The sequence below is a fragment of the Artibeus jamaicensis genome, unplaced genomic scaffold, assembly GCF_021234435.1.
Source record: "Artibeus jamaicensis isolate MK-2021 breed Jamaican fruit bat unplaced genomic scaffold, CSHL_Jam_final contig_354, whole genome shotgun sequence".
In the NCBI taxonomy this organism is placed as follows: Eukaryota; Metazoa; Chordata; class Mammalia; order Chiroptera; family Phyllostomidae; genus Artibeus; species Artibeus jamaicensis.
The window spans coordinates 16,025,612-16,048,704 of record NW_026521803.1 but is presented as its reverse complement, the minus strand read 5'-3'; the positions used below and the strand labels follow the sequence as shown (position 1 = coordinate 16,048,704).

The following is a 23,093-nucleotide window of genomic DNA, read 5'->3' as shown; positions in this document are numbered from 1 at the left end:
AGTTCGATTCCCAGTCAGGGCACATGCCTGGGTTGCAGGCCAGGTCCCCAGTAGGGGCCGCACAAGAAGCAACCACACATTGATGTTTCTCTCCCTCTCTTTCTCCTTCCATTCCACTCTCTAAAAATAACTGAATAAAATCTTCAAAAAAATTTATACATGGGTTTTGGACTGCGTGGGGGTCAATGCCCCCCTAACCCATCATTACCATGTTGTTCAAGGGTCAACTGTAGTTACATTGTCATAATAGAAACAGACCCTAACAGAAAATATAACACGAATTTTCTGCTTGAACATCATCATCAGAGGGACGTCTGGGAATTTCTCTGGCTCACAAGGCAGCTGATTCTAATTTTAGACACATTTAAATTTTAGAAAGTTCTTTCTTGAGATCCATCTCCCTGTAACTCTTTGAAGTCCAAATATCTCAATTTTAGAGAGAGGTGGGGAAAACTGAAGTCTCGGCTAACAAGTTTATTATTGCTAAAGTAGGGAGTCAGTATTAAAAAATTTTAAAACTTTTCACTTGTGGTGTTTTTCAGTATTTCGATATATTCATGTAACTGGTATTTCTTCACTGAAATGACACCACTAAAGAACAAACTAGTTTGTAACACCCAGACTGTGCTTTGCTCTCTGGATTCCACTTCTCTTTCAGATAAAAAGAGTTCTACCCAATGGGTATCACTTCTTCAGAAAAGTATTTTATAAAATGTTGTACATATTTTTCCCCACAAAGGCCAGATGTGTTTTGCAAATAATGACTAAACAGAAACCCTTTTCTTAATAACCCTCTCAACTTGTCTAGAGTCAAACATTGCTTTGATTTTAATTCAACGGTACTTGACTATTTTAAAAACATGCCAGGCATCAAGACCAGGCATGTATAAGTCTTAGGCATATGCTTAACAGATACGTAACCTTGGAAAAAACCACCTGGTTTTCTTTTATGTGTTTTGGATTGTGTATTAAAAAGATGAATAAAAGCTTACTTTGAAGAAAGTCAAGGTATTGTGAAAAATAGATCTAAGATCAGGGTTATTTGATTCACTAACTAAAGAAATGCTAAATAGCGACTTTCAAATGAATTTTTCTCTGGTTTATTTTTGTATGTAAAATACATTTAAAAAACAAAAGGAAGAGATTGGTAATCTTTACAATTGCATTTTAAAATGTTTATTTCCACTGTATTCTTTTAGACTTTACAAGAAGGATTCAGCAATCAAATATGATGCTCTCTCTCAGAAAGGAAATAGAAAGGAAAGCTTGTGATTATTGGAAGAAAAAGTAGGACTTACCATGAAAATGGCCAGAGCCCCTGTGGCTCTGAGAAGCAGTGAAGTCATCGTCTCTGTCTCCCGCTGAGCAAATCCCCAGGAGCTGCTGCCTCCGTCCTTCCACCCTCCGCACAGGTCTCTGCTGTCTTCTCGAGTCTACAGATGGCCTGTTATGCGGTTCCTCCCCACCCTAACCCAAGGATTGGTCTCACCAGCAACGCTTGAATCACTTTTGCTTCCAGGTAAAAACTTAGACACACCTCAATTCCTAAAGCAATGAAATCCTTTGTTGGAAGCTGAAGGAGTTCACAGGCTAAAGACCATGTTTAATGGGAAGGTACCAGATGAATAATAAACGAATCATGGTGTGGCTGTGTACAAGCTAGTCCTGACTACACTGAACAAGAATCCACTTGGCTTCTTCTCAGGGTTTCAATTAAAACTGAAAAGCAGAACAAAACACAAAAATTCCCCAAAACCTAACTGGTGGAAGGGCATTTATTTCTGGCCTGTCTGTATGTGGGTAGATCTAAAGTGAAGCAAAAGGTAGGTGTTAAGTAATAATATATTTTATTGAAAATAACTACAAATCTGAAGAAAAAACCCACCACATCAAGCAGCTATTAATGCAGGTTTTAAATGAAAATAATTAGAAATACAATTGGAGTAAAAAGTGATATGATTGGAGCCCTGGCTGGTCTAGCTCAGTGGATTGAGCAAGGACCTGTGAAGCAAAGGGTCACTGGTTCGATTCCCAGTCAGGGCACATGCCTGGGTTGCAAGCCAGGTCACCAGAAGGGGACACATGAGAGGCAATTACACATTGATGTTTCTCTCCCACTCTTTCTCCTTCCCTTCCCCTCTCTCTAAGAAATAAATAAATAAAATATTTTTTAAAAAGAGTTCTATGGTTGGTGCCTTCGGTATTTGAACTATATAAATAATGCATTGCAAAAATCAGATCTGTGATAATAATCACATGACATCTTTTCTGTTGTATTTCATTTAATTTATGTTTTTTAAAAAGGTAGCTTGCCTAGTAAAGTAGGTTATCTTTGTGCACTTTTACTCACTTAAGACATTTCCCCCAGAGCGGACCACCCGCCCACTGCCCCACACCTGTGTGCTTCTCAACATCTGGACTCCAGCCTGAGTTAGGGGGTAGCGAGAAACTACCAGCACGGTTTCAGGTCGCTTATCGCACTAGAATCAGGAGCACTTTTAAATATTCCAGAATATTTAAAGAAAGGTTTGGTGGAAGAGCAATTTTATCTTTATAAATATTTATGTACCAGGCTTTGGAAGCTTTTTCGTTTCAGGGACACCAGCTTTTAGGCAGAAAAGCTCTTGTTGTCTACAAGCTGGAAAAGAACACTGTAGACAAAAATCTAGGGGGAACAGTTTGCGTGTTTTCAATTGTGGTCAAATGTACGTAACAAAATTTACTATTTCAACTACTTTGAAGTGTCCAGCTGAGTGGCATTTAGTTCGTTCATATTGTTGTACAACCGTCACCATCATTTGTCTCCAGAAAAATCTTGCTTTTGTCATATAGTTTTTGTAAATAAAGTTTTGTTGAAATACAGACATGCCCATTTGTTTATGTATGATAATGTCAATAGTTGCTTTTGTGGGACAAGGGGAAGTGGAGTAGAGCTGAGTAGTTGGACAGGGACTGTGTGGTCAGAAAGCCAAAATTATTTACTGACTTCCAGAAAATGTTTGCTTTATTTATTTACATTCAGGAAATGTTTGCTGACCCACGGTTGCCACCATACACCTTAATAGTAGTATCTGTGACAAGGCTGATGGGCGTTGACTCCAATAGAGAAATAATTAGTAAATATTTTAAATCCACTTTCACTTGGAAAGAAAATTTCTAAAGATCAGGTTTATTTTTTTAGATGTCCCTCTAAATTCCAGGGTGCATATTTTATGCAGGTTTTTATTAGAATCAGAGAGTGAACGACTACTGAATTCTTTCCAACATGGAAAGATGGGAGCACAGGGAAAAGTCTTTTCTGAATTATGGAATAATTTCTTGTGACTGGACTAATGAACAAATATGAGGAATACAGGCTGGATGAACATTATTAAATGTATTAGTAGTGCAGAATTCAGTGATCATAAGGTTGATTACTTTCTGATTTCAGTATTTGAGTTTGTTTAAGATTGGTGAGAATTTTGGGTTTATATGTTTATATATTGGGCTTTTTGCTTATAACATAATGAGAGGAAATACATATGCATAGGCAAAAGCTAGGAGGTATCACCATAATATACTAGAGCTTAGTTTTTGAATGAGGTGGTTATAGCTATTGTAGGGGAACTCACTTTTGTGATGCAACATGGCTCCAGCAGCAAAGGCATCTGGGAAATGTCGAACTCTCTGTGACTGTTAATTATGTTAGTGTTTGACTCTCTATAACCTCAGGCTCAGCTGACTACCCAGAGAACCAGAGTGCCAACCAGAGACAAATGTCATGCCCCCAGGAAGGAGGTTAATGAATGTACACAGTGTAATAACTGCCTGATGTTATCTGTTAACTTAGGAATGCACTGTTCTTTCTGGTGGTCTATGTGACCACCCACCATGTGATTTTACTATTAAGCCCGTATAAAAAGAACCTCTCTCCTGGGTGCAGCGTGGATTCTTCCTGGCCTGCCACCACTGAAAGCAGATGCTTTGCCCACGTAGGTAAGTTTCTTCTTTGAAAGTTCATGAGTTTGAATACAGCCATGTGTCGGTTCTTCAGAATCAGTCCTGAATTTAGACTTTTGGGGTTTTCCTCCAACAGTTGTATTTAATTAATTTTTTTAAGTATGTCCTTATATACTTTCTGGTTTTTTTGGTAGTGAGAATGTATTAGTTTTATAATTAAAAAGTTATTTAAAAAATAATATGAGTATAGCAAGCCTTTATAAATAATGTAAACTTTAGGTCGGGGAAGAGGAGAAAAATGTAATGAATTTTTAATTCCTTCCTTTACCATTATTTAAAATCTTGCAATTCTTCAGAGTTTTATTGTGCTAAAGATGGAAGAGATTTTAAAAACAACTGCAGTGAATTATGATATCCCTGGGCGTGTCCACATGTCGCTGTGTGGACTGAATTCTAGATATGACTTACTTTGCTCTGATGTGTCTTCCCTAAAACTCCAGTTCTTTGACAATATTAATGAACAAGGGCTTACCAATGTCAATTATCATTCCACTTTTTCTTTACCTGGACATAGGTTAAGGATTTAACTGGTATTTCCCTATTGTATTTTGAAACACCACCTGAGGATGGTGGTTGGGTGCTGTGTCAAGGATGGGGCACCCCTAGGAGAGCAAATACCATTCTTGGTCTGATGCGGGCTGGCTTTATCTACTTGTCCAGTCAAGGAGAGCTGGAGAGAGCGATGACAAATCCCATCTGGAGCTCTGCAGACAGACGGGGCTCTCTTCTGCGTGCTCTGGATAGTGCTTTAAGATAACATTTTCTTTCCTTTGGAGGACTGGGGACCTTGGTCAGGTAATAAACCATCCTGGTGCTGGGGCCACATACACATGGTTACAGGGAGGTAATCAGGAAGGCGCTGTGATGCTTTCACTTGCTATTTTGTGAAAAGAAAAGAAGGGAGAATTTTCTGTTGAGTTGTTATCTTATTATGCTCTGGATAACAATGGCTTTGGAAATCTAAGCCCAACCTGAAACTGGCTCTTACTCAAGAGGCTGAAATAAAAAGGAGGATCATCATCATCATAATAACCATAATCACTGAAAGGGAGCTTCATTGTATGCGCACGCTGTGCTTCTCCTCATGGACCATATTGAAAGTGTAACAGGTGGACAGCAGATACAACACATCACAGGTTTAAAAAGCTGAGGAAACCACTCTTCAATTTGCTAGAAACTGAAGCTGAACGAATGGAGTGAAGCAGCAAGAATGAATATTTATTCAAGGGCTCAGTGGCTTCAGAGGTTTCTGTGACATTTCTAATGCTCATTATCTGTGGCAGTTCTGTTATTCATCAGGTAGAGAATGTTAATAAGACTTGGCTTTCACTGGCAAGCCTTCACTTGTCTTCGTTTGTTTTGACTGGAAGCATATATTTAATATGTTTTGTATGTCAGACATTACTACTTTTGATGTGTAAATGTTTTTGAATGTCTCCACATGCATGAATTAAGATATTGGTCCCACAAATTATGTATTAACAAAATTATACGTATACCCTGAAATGGTCTCAGAAGTTGTGATCATCACTGTCGGTTACTTAAGGTGAGCCACGGAAATCACACACCTGTTCCATTAGGATCATCACCTGAAGACACTCAGAAGTGTCAGAGAATGTAATGGCTGTGCACCTGGAGGGAACAGTCTGCACTTTGTAATTAGTGAGCATAGAGCTGGTGATTCAATTTCCCAGTAGATAATAGTTATGTAGCAAGATTCACCATGGTCCTGTGAATCCTGGAATTATTTATTTAAAAATGTGTGTCTTTTTTTATCATATATTGAATCAAGTCGAACTTCAGAAAGGTACATATGGGTGAATCACACATTAAAATAATTTTTTTTACTTAATCTGTGCATCCAGGTCAATGCCTTTTTTTGCTTTGACTTGGTTTAATTAAGCCATTGCTTATTTGTGGCAATATTTTTTGTAAAGTAGTAAACAGAGTAAAGAAGGAATTTTTGAAATGCACTTTGTTCGACAAAGTGTTTCTTTAGGAAAAGGTTTTCTTTGGTTCTTGTGGTTTGTTGCAGGTAAAATTGAAAGGTGGGATCTACTGACATAATGCATTTAGAATCCATGTAGTTTCTTTTCCCTGGGCTTCCTCTACACTCTCCACATTCCTGACATCTCTCATGTAGCTCAGGCAATGGGTCTGTGACTGAACTCTTATTCCTTTCTTGCCTTATTCAATGCACCCCCTGCTCAGCAACCTGAGTGCTATTTTTAAAAGGATGTAGCTTCCAATGTACTTGGAACAGAATCAAAACTGCCAGTCATGGTTTAACTGAGAACTAGCCTGATCCATTCCCTGTTTTCCCTTCCAACCACAACACGCAAACCCTTCCTCTCACATGCACCTTCATTTGTTCTTCAAAAACCCTCAACTCTTTTTCTGCCTGTGGTCTTCACTTAGTTTCTCTCCCTCCCTCCTAGCTGGCTTCTCATTCATTAGATGGTAGTTTATGTGACCTTCTCAGAGAGGTCTTCTTGCTACCCACACATGAACACATTTATCAGCATTATTATTTTTTTAAAAAAACATTTTATTTATTTACTTTTAGAGAGAGGAGAAAGAGGTAGAGAAACATCAATGTGTGGTTGCCTCCCATATACCCCCCAGGGGGGACCTGGCCTGCAAACCAGGCATGTGCCCTGACTGGGAATTGAACTGGTGACTCTTTAGTTCAAAGGCTGGCACTCAGTCCACGGAGCCATTCCAGTCAGAGCTCCATTATTATTCTTTTATCAGTCATTCCAAATTGCTTCCTGGGGCTAAGTAATGTGTAAGGTTGTTATTTCCTGGTAGGATTGTTTATATTGCCTTTCTCCACCACTTGACTGTGAGCTCTATCAGTGAGGAATCATGTCTGTTTCATTTAGTAGTATATTCCCAGGGCTTTGCAGAGTGAATAAATGAATATGTCTTTAAAAATTTTGTGTAAGTCTAACTGCTGGATCAAAGGGCAACATATAGTTTTAGTTTTTCATGGTCATGGTATCACCCCTGCCAGGTAAGTATTAGTTTTAGTTTTTAATAGATTGTCTTCTAAAAGGCTTTATACCAATTTACATTTCCCCTGATAATGCAAGAAAATGCCTGTTCCTCCTCCTCGTCAGGCATAAAGTTTGTTATAGGCAATTCTTTTCTGCTTCTTTTTTTGAGAAATGTACTCTTGTGAGAAAACAATATTTCAGTGCTATGAAAAGATTTGAGTGTTGTTTATTTGAATGCTAATAACTTATTCTATTATGGTAAAATAAAATTAAGATCTGAGTATAGCAGTCTAAGAAACTGAACTCAGAATAGAGTAAGTTCTGGACCTTGATTAGTACCAAAGGATGTATATCTCTCCGGGATCCAGTGTCATCCTGGCATTTTTTTTCATTGCCGAGAGAGAAAGAGAGAGAGAGAGAGACAGAGAGAGAGAGAGAAATTGATGTGTGACACAGAAACATTGATTAGTTGCCTCCTGTTTGCTCCCTGACCTTGGACCGAACCCATAAGCAAGGCATATGCCCTGATCTGGAATTGAACTGGTAATCCTTGGATTTATGGGATGGTGCTCCAACCAACTGAGACTCACCGGCTGGGTTATTTATACATTTTTAATCTTCCTTTTGAGGATAAAGAGAACATTTTTGGTATATGTTGCAGCTGAGCCAGAGAATAGTCCTCAAGTATTTTTAAGTATCATGGGAGTCATTACTATATGTTTTTCTAGCACTCGAATTGTACCAGTGTTATTGTTGATCATTCCTGAGGAAGGAAGTTTTTTGATCATTGTTTTAATTTAAATCTCAACCCAGTACCCCACCCATGGGAAGAAATGTGTAGAATGCTTCACCAACTTCTCAAACCACTTGCCATGGGGCATGGCTGCCAATGGCCATGTATGAAGCAGTGTCTATGCCCCCTTTTGGGCTGCAGACTGGTCCCTAGAGAGATGGACTCTAAAAACACCATGGGACATTGAAAATGATCTGGAGATTTCAGGAATGACTGCAGGTGAGAACCACTACCTGTAATGTGGTGAGGAAAGGGGATGCTTCTCATAAATGAGTAGCCTGTCATTCATTATCATGCCAGGTCAGTGCATTTCTCTACCAAAGACTCATGTGTTGCTGGCTCTTTACCTGGTAAGGATTCATATGCTAATGTTTTCATGATTAGTAAGTTCCACGTAAATTTGGCAAACCTGTCAAACTTGCACAGCATATTGTACTGTGCATTTCATTACTGAAGTCCTGACTAAGAGTTACAAAACTTCCTGAAAAGATAGAACAAAAATTTAAAGTGTGTTTCGTTTCTGCCCTTTTCAGGGGGCAGAATGTCTTTCATATCATGCAGATCTGTTTTATAATCACACAGTTACTCCAGAACACACCAAACTTTGCATTCAAACACACAAACACGTTCTTCTCCTCCCCTTTGGTCGGGACATGTTTGGCCTTCCTGTGAACAAGCACCATTATTCCATTCGTTGTCCATTATCTGCCTGAATTGATTAAAAAATTCAGGTTGTCCAGCAAAATGTCATTTAGCTTATAGAATTTTTCTATGTTGTTTCATTTCACTTTTTTGAACACCATTTAAATTTACTTTCCTCTGTTGAAACTTCTGAAGATTCCTATGGGTGTGTTAAACCTAAACATTTCTCAATGCACAATGTTCTCAGTGTGAATTTACATCTGTTTTTTGATCTAGTGCTGGCTCAGCTGCAACACATTCTGCCTCTTTCTGGAAGGATACATCTGAAGAGAGATGACAGGTAGAGAAAACTGCCTCTGTTCTTCCTTGTTAGCACAGCACACTCATGAGTCAGCTCAGGCTTCGTTTCTGATGCGTTAGACACAGGCTGATTTCATGGACGTGTGCATGCTGATTAACTTGTACAACTCGGTGACTTAACGCTAATCTGCAGTTCTGCAAGTGAAATCAGGGTTGACAGATTCTCAGAACACCCTTTTAATTCCTTTAGACTTTGAGGTGATACAATTAATACTAATTTGGGTCAGCCAGCCTACATTTACAGAAAGTGCTTTGATCTTAAGAAATGTATCTCTATGCTCAATATCACTAGCCATCAGAGAGATGCAAATTAAAACCACAATGAGATACCACTTTACACCAGTCAGGATGGCTATCATAAACAAAGCAACAAACAACAGATGTTGGAGAGGTTGTGGGGAAAAGGGGTCCTTAGTTCACTGTTGGTGGGATTGCAGACTGGTACAACCATTATGGAAAACAGTATGGAATTTTCTCAGAAAAATAAAAATTGACCTGCCTTTTGACCCAGCAATTCCACTGCTAGGATTATATCTTAAGAATCCTAAAACATCAATTTCAAAGAACCTATGCACCACAATGTTCATAGCAGCACAATTTACGATAGCCAAGAGTTGGAAGCCACCAAGGTGCCCGTCAGTAAATGAATGGATCAAAAAATTGTGATACATATACACAATGGAATTCTTGGCTGCAGAGAGAAAGAAGGAGCTACTACCCTTTGCAACAACATGAATGGAACTGGAAAGCATTATGCTGAGTGAAATAGGCCAGGTGTTGAAAGACAAATACCATATGATCTCACCTTTAACAGGAAGCTAAACAACAAAATAAACAAGCAAGCAGAATAAAAGCCAAGACACTGAAATAGAGAACAAGGGGGCAGTGACCAGAGGGGAAAGGGAAGGGAATTTAAGGGGGAAAAAGGAGAGGGATTTGGAGGAACAAGTATGAAGGACACAGGGATGAGAACTGGGGGGGTGGAAATGGGAGGGAGGTGGGGAGCACGGGCGGGGGGGGGGGGTGGGAGAAACAGGCAAAAAATGTACTTGAAAAATAACTAAATAAAATTATTGAGAAAATAAATAAATAAACAAACAAATAAATAAAATCTTCAAAAAATTTAAAAAATAACATTTACATAAACAACATGCAAGAGTTCTGATTCTCTACATTCTTGTAAATGTGGTCTTGCCATATGGTGCAGGCTTTACCTTTCTAATGTAAAGTGCTGAACATCTTTTCACATGTTCTTTAGTCATTTTTCTCCTTTTCAGCTGCTGTTTATATCCTTTACATATTTTCCTATTTTTCTCATGAGAATAAAAGTTCTTTGTATATATTAAAAAAATGTAGCTCTAGTTACTCTAAATTTCACTACACTGAAGGTTTTCCATTTGGGAGGACCTCATTTTAATAACTTATATTTTCAGGGGAATTTATGTATATCTTCCAGTGTTTTCAAATTTATCATCATACATTTGCACATAGACTTTTAAAAGAAAGTTTTGAGGTAGATTTTATAGAATAATTAAATAATTTTTCTTTATCCTAGTGATGAAAATCAAGAGAGTAAAATGAGAAAAATATTCTATTCAGTCTTAGTTAAAAACTGTAAAATATTTGGAAGTAACCTCCTCAAGAATGTATAGAAGAATATTAATGAAGGACCTAAGACAAGATCTAAGAAAACAGAAAGATATTATTATGTTCCTGGATGAGAAAAATTTCTACTTTAAAATGTCAATTCCTCAAAAAAAAAATAATGCAGTTCTTAGTCTTGACCCACAGTCTATATGAGGGATGGACTTGGAGGGGGATTAAAAATTCCAAAAATCTATATGGTAGAAAAAAATGTCCTCAACAGCTAATCAATGCAGGATCAAGAAGAGTATTGAAGGGTTCTTCCCTCACCAGATAGCCAAACTCACTATAATACTGTTATGATTCAAAAAGCAACTGTTCACTACTACTGTTGCTTCTGGACCCTGTTTCTGTGTGAGGGGGATTCAGCTACAGTAAAGCAGACTTCATTCCCACCCCTCCTGTGCTCCGTTGCATGGATGGAGGACAAGTCATCTGACTGGTGCGTTTGGGGGCAGGACTGGGGCATCTTGCGTTTAGCCCACTGCCCCTTCCCAGTCCTCACCACTTTTTACTTTGTCCACCACTTGGCTATCCAAGGCTACTTGTTGAGCAAGTAAGTGGATGGATGAATCATTGGATGAGGGGGTAGAGATGAGGAGAATAGAATTGTAATTCTTAGCTGAGCTCCAGATTGAGCAGAAAAGTCAAATAAAAGCTGGGAGTGAGAGTTTGAGCCAAAGACCTGTAGGGGACCTGATCACTTGTAGTGGGGCTTCCCTAAGGCATATAGTTTTTTAACAATAAAAACATCTTTTTGTTATGATGTAAGCAGTAAATGTGCAGTATAGAAAGTTAGAAAATATAAGCAGGCAAAAAAGAAAAGAAGGTCATCAAATTCTGACCACCCAGAGATCACTTCTCTTAATATTTAAAGTAGTGTAGGTCTTGTCTGGAAGATGAGGCTAATTACCTTTCCTTTGCAGGGTGTTTGGGAGAATTAAATAATTCAATAAGTGATTTGAGGGCAATACTTAGCATAACATTTAAATACATGGAAGGTAAACATTTGTTTCACTTCCTGCTTGAAATTCTTCTACTTATTTTCCTATTCACACAAATGTGACTTTTTGTTTTAGCCAAAATGAGAGTCTGCTGTACATGCTTGTCACTTGTTTTTTTATATGAATGATATCTACCTTTCCATGTCAATAAATATTTATCTTTTTAAATACTTGGTTCATATTCAAATTTCTCAAATAAGCAAAAAAAAAAAAAAAGCTTTTAAAGCTGATTTATACTGTCCAAATTAGAATCTAATTCAGAATCACAATTCCATCTTAAATTTATTTTAATCTGGTTTTGTTTTCATTTTATTTAAAAAAAAATCACACCAACTTGCGGTAGAGACTGACTGGGTATCTTACAGAATGTGTCACTACTGGGCTGGTCTTGTGGTGGTTAGCTTATTCCCTCTATCCTGTCTATAATTGCTCGTATTTTCCTTATCCCAGTTAAAGGTTTTTCTGATTAAAATCAAGCATTTTTGTCCAGAATGCATCCTATGTCTTTCATTTTGCAGCTCATCAGAAAACAGGATAATATCTGAGTGACCCACTTGCCTCTTATTTGTTTGCTTTAACACTGCTGATTAATATTCAGGTTATGCAGACTTCAGGGAAGATTCTAATGATCTGAAGTATCAGTCTTTTTAGCCTGTGAGACAAGTTCCAAAATGTGGCTGTGTAGTTCGTTGGTCAGAGCACCATCCTGATACACCAAAGTTGCAGTTTCAATCCCAGTCAGGGCACCTACAAAAATCAATCAACGATAAACTTTCAGCTCTTTAACATGGACGCATGTTTTCCATAACATGGTCTAATGGGTGTTTAAGGCTCACGGCCTCCCATTTTCTGGCATGTACTTTATGCTTTTTAGGCTGTGTCACACCGGACTGCAGACTGCTGGGGTTCCCTCACCCCCTTAATCCCCCCTCCCCACCTCTTTGCTGGCTGCCTCCTTAACACTACTAAGCTCAGGGTTCATGTCTGCAGGTTGTAGCTCTGGTCTTCCAGACTAGTCTGTGTAAGTGCCTCATGCCCACACACAGCCCCTTGGGTGAAGCCTACTCAAAGATTATACTGAAATGTTTGTTTAGAAGTTGATCCCTCTTACAAGCGTATCACATCCCCAAGGATGGGACTTTGTCTTATTCCTTTGTAGCACCAGTACCTCATCTGTTTATATCAGTAGAAACTCAGTAAATATTTTTGAAATGAAATGAACTCAGTGGGTTGAAAGTCTGAGAAAATTGTGGGCTAGGGATCATGTCTCTGGAGCCTTACATTGAATGGACAGGTTTGGGAGTCCTGGGACAAAAATCTAAGATCAGCACCAGACAGACTTTAGAAAGTGAGTAAGTATCAGTGTCTGAAAAGTCTTGTTATGTTAGTCAGAAGTCCAAGTCAGGTAGGAGGAAGAAGCAGCCAGAATCAAAATTTAAGAGTTAGGTGTTTAGAAGTAGCATGAGAAAAACAAACAAAATTGGGAATGGATTATGGATTAGGAATAATCCTTCATAAATCACAGCAAGCAAGCAATCAGTGCACCCTGCTCCAGGACTGGACTAAGTCTGCTCTTTGTTATGCTGGCTTCCTGGTGAGGTCACCGCAGGCTGGGTGGGTGTGGCTGGCTCCTGCCAGGCTAATTAGCCGGCGCAAACTCCTAACGCCCTCCGGGTACTTCCCTCCTCTGGTGGGTCTTTCTGGATGCTGCCCTCTCTCTCCATTCCCTTCCCCTCCCTCTCCTTCTCCTTCCTGTTGCTTCAGGGTTTTTCCTTCTCCTGGCCTATCAGTTTTCTATTTTTCCTTTCCCTCTTTCACACTACTTCTGGGCAAAATGTACACCTGAAGTTTGTACTAATCTCTCTATCAGGAGATTTTCTGTTCTGTATTTTCACTAGAAAGTGTGTCACTCCCAAACGATTTTTACTCTTAAAAGAAGACCCTAGATTGCTTGATACTTATTTAGATTTACCTAAAACCCACTCTGCTAGAGCTTGAACGAAAGCAAGCTACTGTGTATGAGGAAGTGGACACACTGATTCGGACACCTCCCCCCATCCCACCCCACCCAGCCCACCCAGGGGAAGGGGTGGGGTAACACAGAATCTGAAGGACTTCTGGAGGACCTTTTAGAACAGTTGTCTCTCAGGGGGCCATTGTTCTCTACAAGGCTTTATTCCCAGCTTCCTCAGCTGGGGATTTCATACCTAGAGTTTTACTCATAAATAGGTTGTTCCAAAACTGGTTTCTTGAACCTGGAATGCCTGGAATGCCTGAGATCACTCTTCTTTTGGGAAAGATTTAGCATTTAACAAGGGTTATCTGATTAAGTCAAACCAGGTGAGAGCTGGGCAGTGTCATACCCAGAGAACTGTTGCCCCCAGAACTCACATTTTACAAGTGGTAACCAGGAAGCCCAGGGAGGTAAGAGACTCCCCTGGCGCCGCACAGCACTTCAGCGGCGGAGCCCAGGCGAGAATCCCAACCGCAGTGTCCAAGTTAGGATGACAAATTGCTACAGAGAAGGAATCATGGACACATGTCTCAGCATCTATAAAGCACAATCTATTTCATACTACAGAAGTTGACTATCCAAGCCAAGAGTCAAAAGTGGGGCTTGTTAGGTTCAATTTAAATGAAAGACCTTAGGATGCACCCTCAACTCGCTGTCTTTTCTCCGCGTAGATTAACTGTCTTTCTTTAGTAACAATTACAATAGGCCTATGGTAGATGAGGACCACTGAGTGTTCATTTTTATATATTGTTCTGCAGTACTCCAGAGATTCGATAACTTCCTTATTTTTCCAGTGCTTTCCAGGAAGAGGTATTCTGTACAAAAGATCTTACCTCATGCTTAGCTTATCTTCATGTGATGTGTATATGAGGGTAGACCTGCCAAAACTAGAATTTATTTATAAAAAATGTACATTTATTCTTTCATGTTCAAACTTCACTCACCTTCAAAGTACTTCCGTTTGATGCAATACACCTGTCAAGACATTTTTTCCACTGCTCCAAACAATTTTTGAACTCATTGATTTTGATGCTTTTTAGTGCTTCTGCCATTTTTTTGTTTCACCTCTTCCACATTGGGAAAGTGTTTCCCTTTGAGGACTTTTTTAATAGGGAAAACAAACCAAAAGTTGCCTAGGGCAAGGTCAGGTGAATAGGGAGGGTAGGGCAGGAGGGTTATGCCATGTATAATGCTTCTGAACACTCAGTGTGGTGTGGGCACGTGCCTTGAAAATCACCCATCATGAAATGGGCAAATGTGTGGAGAGTCTTCAAAACGAATTCACTGAAACCTGACGCAGCCTCTCACAACAATGCCAGCTGGTTATACTGCTACAGATGGGTTCCTAGAACACTCACCTAGTGGGGGAAACCTGTACTACAGGGGACCCACCATCCAGAAGGTCATTCCATTTTGGGGGGTTCCCCCTTGTACATTTAAGTGCACTGAAGTGTGTCTCACCCACACAGCTGTTGCTCTGCTCCAATGGGCTCTTTCTCTGTTTGTTTGGCTAGCTTCTCTATTCCCAGCACTAAAAACTCCCTATTTCTCTTCCAACTTACTCATAAAATTCAAGCATTTAAGAGGCCAAGGAACTTAAGATGATATAGTCTGGTGATGTTCAAAGTTGTTTTAAACATGAGCAAAAATATTGTTTATCATCAACCAATACACACTACACAGATACTATACGTGATGTACGTTGCTATTTTCTTTTACATTCGACTTAATTCCATGAAAAATGTCCAGCTAGACATAGTAGATTGACTTTATGATCCATTATTGGGGGGTGTAGCTCACAGTATGAAAAACACTAACCTGATCAAATTTTCTAATTTGACAAAAAAGGGGAACAGATTTAAATAACTTATCCAAGAATTGGACTCAATGGGAACAGAATTGTCAATCCAGTTATGCAGAGCAGTAAGCCTTGGCAGGTAGATGTTGAAACATCTAATTAATTTTTCAATCTAATAGATTAATCTCTTTATGATTTTTCCTTTAGAAAGATAGAGTCCCCCATAGTCTACAGATGGTTAGGGGGGATAATTTTGATAACAATGTTAGGAAGTGATTGAGAAGGCTAATCCGGTCAGTAAGTATTTATTCCGAGGGCATATATTAAGTGTCTAACGTGTTCCAAGCACAGTTAGGGCCTGGAGATATGAAGATGAATGAGATAGAGGTAGAACCCTGGGTCAGGGTGTGGGCATGAGTTTGGAAAGAAAGGCACAGATTTAATTTGTGCTGTAAAGGAGTTTACAGTACATGACTAACGGTCATGTGAAATTGACAAATATTTAATGAATGCCTAAAATGGTGACTGTATTTTCTAAAACTCGACTTTGTCTCTCAAGATGAGTGTGTAAGAGCAATAGGTAGATGATTTTAAGTTCAGACTAAAAGGAATGGTGATAATATTTCATCGATAATTATGAATCTGTTCTAGAAATCCAGAAGGTATGCTTGGTATTCATTACACACATCACCCTGAGAATCACCAATTGCTACAAATTGCAAAACTCATCATAAGGCATTTTTTATTTTAGCCCGATTTTCCATTTGACAAAGTGGTGGATGCTTTTTCTTTTAAGTATTCACTGCCAATCAGCCCTCATGGGGTTTAGGACTTTCGACTTCAGCCTTTTTCCTGTTAAGCTCTGTGCTTTGCTGCCTTAGCTGAGGGTGCTTGACAAGCACGTTGTCCAAACATGCAATGAACCGAACACACCCTGATCTTCAGAGGAAGGATACGCCTATCAGTTCCTTGGAAGTCATATTCCTAAAGCCCTGAGATTTGCCGTAGTCTCTTCTCCCCTCCCCTCCTTTTGCTCTCTAGGGGAGGGAACAGTGGTGGGGAGGGATTTGGGAGGAGTCTGCTGCCCCCTAGACCTGCAGGGTTTTCAGTTCTAAGGTAGCGTGTGGTGCAGGGTGGAAGGAATCTGTTGACCTGCAGAGACAGGGAGAGGCTGGAGTTAATGGAGGGTAGGTGTCCTGTTTCCTCTTCCCTAGAGAGCAGCCGCTCCCTCCTTCAGCTCTTAGCTTGCTTCCTCTCAGCAGAAGGGAAGGTTCCCCTTAGCCTCTCAGCAGAAAAATCTGAAAATTGAAGGAAGAAGGAAGGCACTAACTACTTAGACTAGCTAATTATCAGAATATGATGAAAATGTTTTCTTTTCATTTCTTTTTATAATTATTTTTCACTGATACATTTTATGAAATTGGTGAGGGTGGAAAGTCTTAAGGTTCCAGTTAACTTTTTGTAGCACTTGCTGTGTGATTTTGTTCTAAAGTGCTACTAGATTTCAGTAGTCGGTGGAAGCAGCTGGAATCTAACCAGGCTGTGAGGATTGTGAACACACAACACCCATCAGAAAGAATTAAGGATTTATTAGCTTGTGATATTTGTTTGGGGAAGTTTGCACCCCAGTTTGAAATTGTAATGAAAGTGATAACTGTTCTGGCTGGTGTGGCCCAGTGGATTAAGCGCTGGCCTTCGAACCAAAGTTGCTGATTTGATTCCCAGTCAAGGCACAGGCCTGGGTTGCAGGCCAAGGTCCCCAGTGAGGGGCATGAGAAGCAATGAGCAATGTATCTCTCACACATTGATCTTTCTCTCCCTCTCTTCTCCCTCCCTTCATTTCTCTTTAAAAGTAAATAAATAAAATCTTTTAAAAAAGTGATTACTGGATAAGCCAAGTGTTCCCTCAGGTGTCCAGATCTTCCATCCTCTGTGTTCAACAGTTAAAACAAAATATTTTATCTTAGTTTTTCATCTTCATTTGTCACAGTAGCTTTTCTGCTGCCAGTATGTCAGTGCATGTGAAGAGAGATTGTAGATTCCCTAAGTTAAGGGCAGAGTGAGGGGTGGAAACATTGGTTTGAAGTGATGGAAATGGAAAAGAACAGGGAGCAGGCAGGTACTTGAAATCCACAAATTGTGAAAGATTAGTCATAGTTAATCCATCTGGACAATGTGAAAATTTCATTTATTTAAAAAAATTAAAAATTAAGAACAAAGATTAATAAGTACCACCTGAGGTTAGAATCTGCTATCATCATGTCAGATCATGTCTTACCTTGGCTGGGAATATTTTTCCCTGTAAAGCACACATTTAAATCTAAGGGCCTTTCATGATGGATGGTTAACCTACTTCTGTCAACCAGCCTACGGGTGGCACTTGAGCAATGCCAGTGTGGCTGGTGGTTCAGGTTTTCTCATGGCTTTTTGGGGGAGAGATTTTTTTCAGAATTAAATTGTTTTAGAGGACAATTTGGTGCTTTCTTAGAAAATGATAGCTCATAATTTTTTTTCTAGGATTATACTCTACCTAGGTCAGGGCTGAACACATTACAGATAGCAGAGCCTGTATTGTCTTCAGTCTAAAGAAGGAGTAACTTTTTTGGTCATCGAAAATATCCTGGGACAAATTAAGTCTTGAGAGCTGGGGATATCTATCTAAGTATTTCTCTGTAATACTGGCACCCTTACAAATGAGTGTAGGATCCATAATGATATCTTAAATCTGTTGGGTTCATGGATTCAATTTCAGAGCTAGAAGGGAACCCGAAACTACAAACATTTTAAAAACTTATTATAGCTATGATGATTGCATTTTGGTGTATAAGGTATTTTCACTAATATCCAGGACTTGTCAATAATGTGCTGTAATATTCAGATTATTAAATATGTTCACAGTCTTTGACCCAGAAATTTCAATTCTGATGGAAATAATATAGGGCATGGGCAAAGCTCCATGTCATTATTTACAATATAAAGGAGTAGAAGAAACCAAAATGTTCATTCATGGGATGACATGTCCCTTAAAATACTCTCATAAGGAATTTTAGATGTAAAAAGTAGGCAAAGCCATGGCTGGTGTGACTCAGTTGGGTATTGCCCCACAAAGCCACAGGTCACTCACTGGCTGGATTCCAGGTCTGGGCACCCATATAGGGTGTGGTCCCCGGTGGGGACACATACAAAAGACAACAATCCATGTTTCTCTCCCTCACCCCCCTTTCTAAAAATAAATAAAAGTAATCTTTAAAACAGCAAGCACTTTTATATGTAATAATCTCGATTTAAAAGATGTAATGAATAAGGATATAGAGAGTGTAGTGACAGTCACGAATTTGGGTTGCTAAGGTGCTTTGTGTCTGCTGAAGGGTAAGCTGTGACAGCGTTAAGTGGAGGGAAAACTATCACAATGTAGCAATAGTCATCATGGGTGGTACATGATTTTCATTAAAAAAATGTAATTACATTAAAAAATTTTTTTACAATAAGTGGACATTAGTTTTAGACTAGGAAATAATGCTGGCTGCACTAACAACAAAAATTAGCTTAAAATTTTAGCACTAACTTTCTCATAAATTTTATTTTTGATTTCTTATAAATGTAGACAGTCTGTTATTCTTGACGTGAGAGCCTGGGTGGTAGTCTGCATGTTCTGCTTCTTCAGCAGATGGTCCTCCAGGGAGAACCCTACTGTTTGTAGAGCATTTACTGTTCTTGGTGTTTTCAGGTGATGGCGGTGACTTTGGCATAACTGGTTGCAGCCATTTATCATGAGTGACACTGTTGCTGCCAATTGTGAAATGCAGTTATAATATGATCTTGTGATATGGGCCATTAATTAGTTATCTCAAGGATTATGCCAGGTAGATGAAACTCAGATCGTTCCCTCACTGTCTTGTCTCACTGAATCAACTTCTTCACTCATCTCCACACCGGTAGCCTCATGCCCCTCCTCCTACATGTCTCAGAGTAAACGTCCCAGGTGATGGCAAATTTCCTGTTCTCCTGTGAGTGTTTCAGGGGTTCTCTTCAACTTTCAGGTTAAGATAAAAATTCCTGAGGATGTCATATATATTTGGGTCTCTGACTTCTTATCTAAACAACCATCTTTCATTCTCTAGCTTTACCAACTATAATACTTAACAATTTTTAAAAGGATCCAATCTCTTTGCCCATGTTCCCTGTTTTTCTCCTCTCCCATTCCATTTTATTGGTCTAGAATGCCCTTCCCATTTCTTCATCTGCATTATTTCCTATGGGCCCTTCCAAACTCAGCCAAAGGTCATTTCTTCTGAAAGGCCTTTTCTAACTCCACATGGCTGGGGCACCTTCTTTTCTCCCGTAGCCCTCTCACTCATTCCCCTTGTGTAACACTTGTCATCCTGTATTTTTGGTCTTCACTTCCTGCATCTGATGTGAGATCCTGGATGGCAAGGACCCTAGTTCACCCCTCTACTTCCAGCGCTTAGTTCACAAGGAACTATTGAAATGCTCAAAATATATTCAGTGCACAAATGAGCATGGAACTAGGTTGCCGTGGTTCCCGTGTCATTTTTTCTAACTTCTTCTGTAAAAGAAGATCAAAAGGTGGATTAAGTAGGAAAAGGTTTGAAAAGTAATTAGCATAATGTTTAGCACAGAATAATACACATTTGTTCTTTTTTTTAAATTCTTCTCTCTTTATAACCCTTATCTAGTTTTATGTTGCCCACACCTGGTTGCTTATGGCTCACTGATACCAAAGTCCCCACCCAGTTAGTGCCTCCCTGTTAAACACATAATGAAGATTTCTCCATCAACCAATACTTATGCTGATCACAGGTGCCCACTGTGACTTTGTACTAACACCTCACTATCACTCAGCACACATATTCATCTCCTCCCTGGTAAGTGTACGTTCACCATCTCACCTTTAACTCACTCATCTTACTAATCACAGAGGAACTATGACTTTCTTACCAAAGTATGGTCCTCTCTTTAAGAAAACAAATTTCAATGCTTAGAGTTGATCTTTTATGTCAATAACAATAAATACAGGCAGTCCTCGATTTTAATTTTCCCACTTTCATGCAACTCACTTTATCTACATTGTGCATTGGTGCGCTTGCATTTCCTTTCTTACGCACAGTCCAGCCTGCGGATGAGCTAATGAACAGGCACTTCATGCTGGCACAGAATGCCTGCCTGCCAGCAGGTTGGTACCAGACAATTGCCGTCTTTGTCTGTGACGCAGAACAAATTTGTGTAGTGATTGGAATGGTTTTATTGCCTTTTTCCTTGTTTTTTTAAATGATAAGGCATCTCACAGTCTTTTGTTTATTAACTTTCTCAACAATCCACAAAACACTGGCAAATCCCCTCTAAAATTTTTTTCCGAGTATGATCTCAGTTTCTTCAGTTTTACTGTTATGTTAAATAAGCTGATGTAGAAATTAAAGAAGTTGTCTTAGTAAGTCAATTTTCATTTCTTTATTTAATATTCAGTCCATGTTCAAAATATTGTAACAATCATTTACACATTGGAACACTGAAGAAAAAAGTAAAACATTGGCGTGTTTAGTGGCAATAAGTTTTGACTTACTGGGAATGATTTTTTTCATGCATCATGTGAATGTAATGTTTAGGATTCATTTACTTGATTTTTATGGTTGTTCTGAGGAATATAGTATAATGAAAAGTAAAAAACTTTTATCTTAAGGACTCTATTTTGCCCCCTGCTGTATAACATGACAATGAATGAGTGCATGGGAAATAGAAGAAATGGTTTTGAAAAAGGGGGAAAAACAACTATCAACCAACCAATGGCTACAGAGTAAGGTAATATTATCAGCAGTCTCTCAAATTTCCAGAAATTTTAACTTTCTTCTAAAGTAATTATTGTGCATAAAAGCACTTTCTCTGTAACACTTTAGACTTTATTTGATTTAGCTATACCATAATTTCTTTCAAAAGGAATGTGAAGCTGTTTTCAATAATGTTATTATTCTTTTTGCAAAAGGTAAGTTTCTCCCAAAATGCAGTTGTCTTCATGAGTTAAGTATTTGCATTTTCTTGCTCAGTGTGGCTTTTACATCAGCTCAGTGACTGGTTAAAGGGCTGCTACCTAGAGGCAGCCTGTTGAACTGCAGATACTTCCTTGGTGCCTGGGAAGGGGCAGAGCGTGCTCTAAAGCAAGCCGCCCTGAATCTTTGTCCTGAGGGCTTTTTATCTTCTGCAGGTGAGAATCTTAGTGGGGGATTTCAAAAGAATATTCATCAATTTTCCAGGTGCATTTCCAATATGTTGATGCATCAAAAATGAGAGTATAGAGGGGTTTGGGAAAAGTCTTTGGACTGCTGTACTGTTTTACTTTTATGTTGGCTCTGTCTGTCTTTTAATGGGGCTTTTGTTATTTGTTCCATTGACTTCATCTGTCTCTGGGTTTACCTGGCACAAAAGGGTTAATTGGGTCTTTGTTCTTTGTTCTCTGTTTCTCCACCAGGGAGGTTTAAGCCATGTGTTCTTTTGTTAGGGAGGAGAGGTATAAACCATTCACTCTCAAGTGTCCTTTGTCCTTGGTTATGGGAAATAAGGTCTTGCAATTCACCAGCTGGCTCAAACTGTTTGACCTTGCTTAGTTTTCTTGTCTCAGTTTCCTCCTCCCACTAGCCCAGGGATTTTCCTAGCTTCTTACTACCTTATCACAGTGTCACATGGTGTTATTTTGAGAATTCAATAGGATAATACATCTTGAGTAATTACTGCAGTAAGCATCATATAAAATGACTATGTAATAATTTTATAATCCCGAATTTGATTTAGACATTTAAAAATATTTAATTTTACTATTTAATATTCCCTGGCTATATCCTGTGATTTTGTGTTTTATACCTTTTAGAATCCCTGTTAGACAAAATCCTTCTTTGCCTAGCTCAGATCTTACCTTGTTCAAAAACCATCCTCAATTCTCTTAATTGGAATTAATTATTCTTTTGTTATTTCAGCAGAAATAGGTGCCTCTGATACAAGAACAGTAAGAATTTTGTTGAATTTAAGTCTGATGGGAAAAGATCTTATTTAATTCTATAACATGCATGACATCTAGAATAGCTGGGAATTATTCAATTGTTTTGTTACTTTATAGTGAACATTTACTAATAAAGTAATGGTTATATTGGGAATTCTATTAATGTCAAGATAAATGAATTATTCTGAGTTTCAATTTACAAATGAATCTATGATCCTGTATTATACACAGAATGATACAGATGGCATTCACCTAGAAACACAGTGGGGAAATTTTTCCGAATGTGTGGCTGTGTATGGACTACAACATACACCCAAGAGAAAAAACATTTTTTCCTTTATTTCTAAAAAGATTTTATTTATTTATTTTTAGAGAGTAGGGAAGGGAGAGAGAAAGTGAGGGAGAGAAACATCAATGTGTGAGAGAAACATCTATCAGCTGCCTCACGCACATGCCCCAGTTGGGACTGGCCCAAGAGCCAGGCATATGCCCGGACTGGGAACTGAATCAGCGACCCTTTGCTTTGCAGGGTGGCTATATTCAGCCAATCGAGCCACACCAGTCAGGGCAAAACATTTTTTTCACATCACATATTTTTATATTGAAGAAATTTGTAAAACATTACTACATGACTAATACATTACAATCAGAAACATCTAATCCCAAAATGAATTCTTAAACATTTTTCTTATGAAACAAGTTTATAAATACTCTTTGTTTCCCTAAAGTCTTTCTTTCCCTTCACCTGATAAGACCTTTCTAAGAAAACCCATTTATTCATTTAATAATGCTATCTCCTCAAGTAAACACACAGGGCCCAGGATATGATTCAAA

General features: G+C 38.8%; 1 protein-coding gene and 1 long non-coding RNA gene across 2 annotated transcripts in view; one reads left to right on the top strand and one right to left on the bottom strand.

Annotated features, from left to right (window-relative positions):
• Nucleotides 1-1,423, bottom strand: part of DSG3 (desmoglein 3) — a 29,128-nt gene extending 27,705 nt beyond the window's left edge. Inside the window, exon 1 of the mRNA XM_037165629.2 lies at nt 1,299-1,423. Within this exon, the coding sequence (XP_037021524.2) occupies nt 1,299-1,346 (48 nt within the window). The 5' untranslated portion in view covers nt 1,347-1,423. The remainder of the gene's footprint in view (nt 1-1,298) is intronic.
• LOC119064065 (uncharacterized) overlaps nt 1-2,153 on the top strand; it is a 47,435-nt gene extending 45,282 nt beyond the window's left edge. The window contains exon 5 of the long non-coding RNA XR_008391400.1: nt 1,200-2,153. This is a non-coding gene — a long non-coding RNA (uncharacterized LOC119064065). The remainder of the gene's footprint in view (nt 1-1,199) is intronic.
• The last annotated feature ends 20,940 nt before the right edge of the window (nt 2,154-23,093 follow it).